This window comes from Hemicordylus capensis, chromosome 2, assembly GCF_027244095.1.
Source record: "Hemicordylus capensis ecotype Gifberg chromosome 2, rHemCap1.1.pri, whole genome shotgun sequence".
NCBI classification, from domain to species: domain Eukaryota; kingdom Metazoa; phylum Chordata; class Lepidosauria; order Squamata; family Cordylidae; genus Hemicordylus; species Hemicordylus capensis.
The window spans coordinates 399,502,435-399,505,821 of record NC_069658.1 but is presented as its reverse complement, the minus strand read 5'-3'; the positions used below and the strand labels follow the sequence as shown (position 1 = coordinate 399,505,821).

The following is a 3,387-nucleotide window of genomic DNA, read 5'->3' as shown; positions in this document are numbered from 1 at the left end:
CTCCCTTCACAGAGCATGCCGGGAAGTAGCCTTTGGGGAGGAAGCTTTTCTCGAAACTTTCTTAAAAGTTTTTCCCGCCCTCTCTCTGATTGGCTAGGACGCGGCGTGATTCTTCTGATTGGTCATTGCCAGGCTCGGCTCTTTCTGATTGGACAATCCTTCGTCCGGGGAATAAAAAGAACAAAACCGGCGCGCACGGCGCGCTGAGAGGAAGAGAAGGTTTAGTGGTGGTTCTATCGCAAGAAGGAGCCGGTGTGGCGGGAACTGCAGTCATGAACTGCCTGATGATGCCTGGAGTCCAACCCGGATCACCCCTCAAAGCCCGCGGCCAGATACAGGCAAGAAAATATTAAGCGTTAGCCTGTTAGGAAGGAGCTTTAGTTAGACATCCAATAGTTATGAACGAAAAGTAGGAATAATCTGGGCTTCTGGTGCTGCTTTCCTGGTCCTTGACTGTGTCTGGTGCTGGAAAGGAGAGAGGAATAAGAACGCAGATGGGGATGGGGGCGGGTGTGGGTATGTCTGTGATACTTTGCTCACCAAACCAGTACAGGCTAGCTGTAATGGTTTATTATTACACTTATATCCTGCTTTTCCTCTGAGGAGCTCAGAGCATGGTTATGTTTATCCTCACAACAACCCTGTGAGGTAGGTTAGGCTGAGATATACATGACTGGCCCAGAGTCAGCCAGTGAGTTTCATGTTTTATGGGGATTCAAACTCTGGTCCTGTGTGTTTGATAAGAATGTATCTAAGAACTGAACTTATTTAACCTTATTCCCCCACCCCCTCTCCATTCTAGGTCATCTTTGGACCCATGTTCTCTGGAAAAAGGTATCTGCAATTTGAAAGGGTGAAACAATGGTGTTTCTATCATTTGTACTGGTAGGACTGGTACATCCATATTCCCTACCACAAGGTGGCTAACCTATAGCATAAGTACTCCTAGTGGTGGGTTAGGGGGCTGTGGTGTGCCTAGACAGGAGCAGGAGGATCCATGGGCCTCCCTATAGCATACAGCTTAGCTAGTCTTACACTTCTTGCCTCCTCCCTGCCTCAATAGAGAGGCAAAGCATATCAAGGTATGGGGGGTCTGCATTCTTACTGTAGCAAATACTAGAATGATACTATATCATACCTGGAATTTGATTTGTGGCAAACTTACTCAGAAGGCTAGCTGTCACTCCGCTACTTGCATTAAAGTAGGCTCTGGTTTTGAGCTTTCCTTCCTGTAGGGCCAGCGGTGGGTCCTGTGGACTGGATTGAGGTGGTTGCTGCACCTTTAGTTCTTTCTTCATTTAGTATTAATTCCTTCTAAGCCTATGGGCTGTCTTTGGTCTGCAGAACAAGAGCTATTGTCTTAAATGTAAATCCCTCCCAAAATTTTGGATACCCTTGGGGAGAATGTGCTTTTCAGTGTCATAGTAGGGTCGACATTATGTGGATGCTCTGTGACCAAATCAGTCCTGTATTTGTGCAGTTTCCTTCATGTAGCAGACTTTGACACACAGTAGAGCCACACGTCTTTCTACTACCACAATAAGGGTTTCTTTCTGGTCAGATGGATTTAGCCTCCCCTGGGGTATGGCTTGCCGCTGGATATTCTCCGCTTTTGTTTTGCAGCACTGAACTCATGCGCCGTGTCCGTCGTTTCCAAATTGCACAATATAAATGTCTAGTGATCAAGTATGCCAAGGACACACGCTACTCCACCAATGGGGTCTCCACACATGACAGGTGAGTTACTAAAAACAGTCCTATAGGCAGGTGGAAATAAAGTTATTTCCTTGCCACAGACAATATCCTGGCATGATTTCCTGCTTACACCAGAAGGGATCATAGACAAGGCTTATATGTGTGTTCTGTATTTCTTTGACTATGCCATTCACTGCAGAAAGCATCCGGCAGAAAGCATTTTTGGATCTTGGATTTTACTTTTTAAAAAAAGAAAGAAATTGTTTCCATCCTTCATGACTGCAGAGATAAACTTAAAATATGTATGTCTGGTGCCTGGTGGTGGTAAAAATGAAAAGAGACACTAAGCAAGTATTCACTGATCAGGGCTGTGGTGTTCTCTATAGGTGTGTTTCCCCCCCATGGTTAACAGCGTATGCGTGGGAAATAGATAAACATATATTCTTATTCCTTATTGTGCAGGTAAAAAAGATGATTTTCTCATCCATTAGCAATCTAACTATAAAGCAAGCAATAACCAAATTCAGCATGTCCTGTCTTCTGTGTGAATCTGAGAGCATGAAGACTAATTCAATAAACTGATATGACTGTGAACTGATTTTCTATAATGCTTCTTATTTTCCTATACAGACAACAGCTGTCCCCTGTCTTGCACTGCTCTTTTCCAGCTATTTTCTGGAGTAATCAGAATTCAGAGCACATTTTACAGAACTTTTATGTGACTAAAGGCACACAAGAAATATCTCACAGAAACAGGGAGTAGCAAGTGTCACCTGCTCTTTGGGACAGGAGCAACTTAAAGAGTCAGTGAGGAAGGGTGTCCAGGTAAAAACTAGAGTCCGAGCTGAAGCTGTAGTGCCAAGTTATCTGCAATCATACTTCCATAATGAAGGCATAGTTGCTCCTGTGGCAGAAATCCATCATAAACTGTGTGATCTTCACTGTTCTTCAAGTTGGGGGTGGGTGGGGGCATGTTGTCAAAACTTTCATTGTGAGAGCCATTTCCCACCACACTGACCTCCATGCAGTGCTGCACTTCTCCCTTTAAGAGCAGTGAAGCCTTGTTGAACCCCAGCACCATCTTGGAAGATGCACACACAACGCTGGGAAGTGCACCTTTCCTAGCACATTCCCCAGGGGTCTCTGTGGGGAAAACACTGGGAAAGACTACACTGCCTTCCCAGAGGACTCTGTTTCCCTTAAAGGAGGCCCACTGGTGCTGGGCAAAGAGCAGCACGGTGCAGTGGGGATGGTTGCCTCCATGTGTGTGTGTGGGGGGGGGGTTGTGTGGAATATTCCGATTTGGCTGAAGCTTCACAAAGGCTTTTAATAAACAATTAGTCAGGGAGCTGCACTTAGGGTTGGTGGGAGCCGCCACTGGCTCCTGGGCCTTGTAATAAAGAGCACTGCTATATGGTGTAATTGGCTATAGCCAGACTCCCTGCCCCTCTTGGCTCATGCGGCTTTGTAGGTGAGGAGGGCTCAATGCAATTCTCAAAGTTTCCTTCTACCAGCATATTTTCTTGGAGCCCAGCAAGCAAAAAGCTCTTAATCTGTATTGTTATACAACACATCAGTAGCGATAATATCAGTGATTTACACTGCTTTAGTGGCGGGGCCACCAGTAGGTGCCGCTGCCAGCAAGCACCTTCAGTGTGTGTGCCCGTCAACAACCGGGGCGCGCCCCTTCCT

General features: G+C 46.0%; 1 protein-coding gene across 1 annotated transcript in view; it reads left to right on the top strand.

Annotated features, from left to right (window-relative positions):
* The window catches only part of TK1 (thymidine kinase 1), a 38,211-nt gene that overhangs the window by 30,444 nt on the left and 4,380 nt on the right, over window positions 1-3,387 (top strand). Inside the window, exons 2-4 of the mRNA XM_053300689.1 lie at window positions 98-338; window positions 803-834; window positions 1,624-1,737. Coding sequence (XP_053156664.1) covers window positions 273-338; window positions 803-834; window positions 1,624-1,737 — 212 coding nt within the window. The 5' untranslated portion in view covers window positions 98-272. The remainder of the gene's footprint in view (window positions 1-97; window positions 339-802; window positions 835-1,623; window positions 1,738-3,387) is intronic.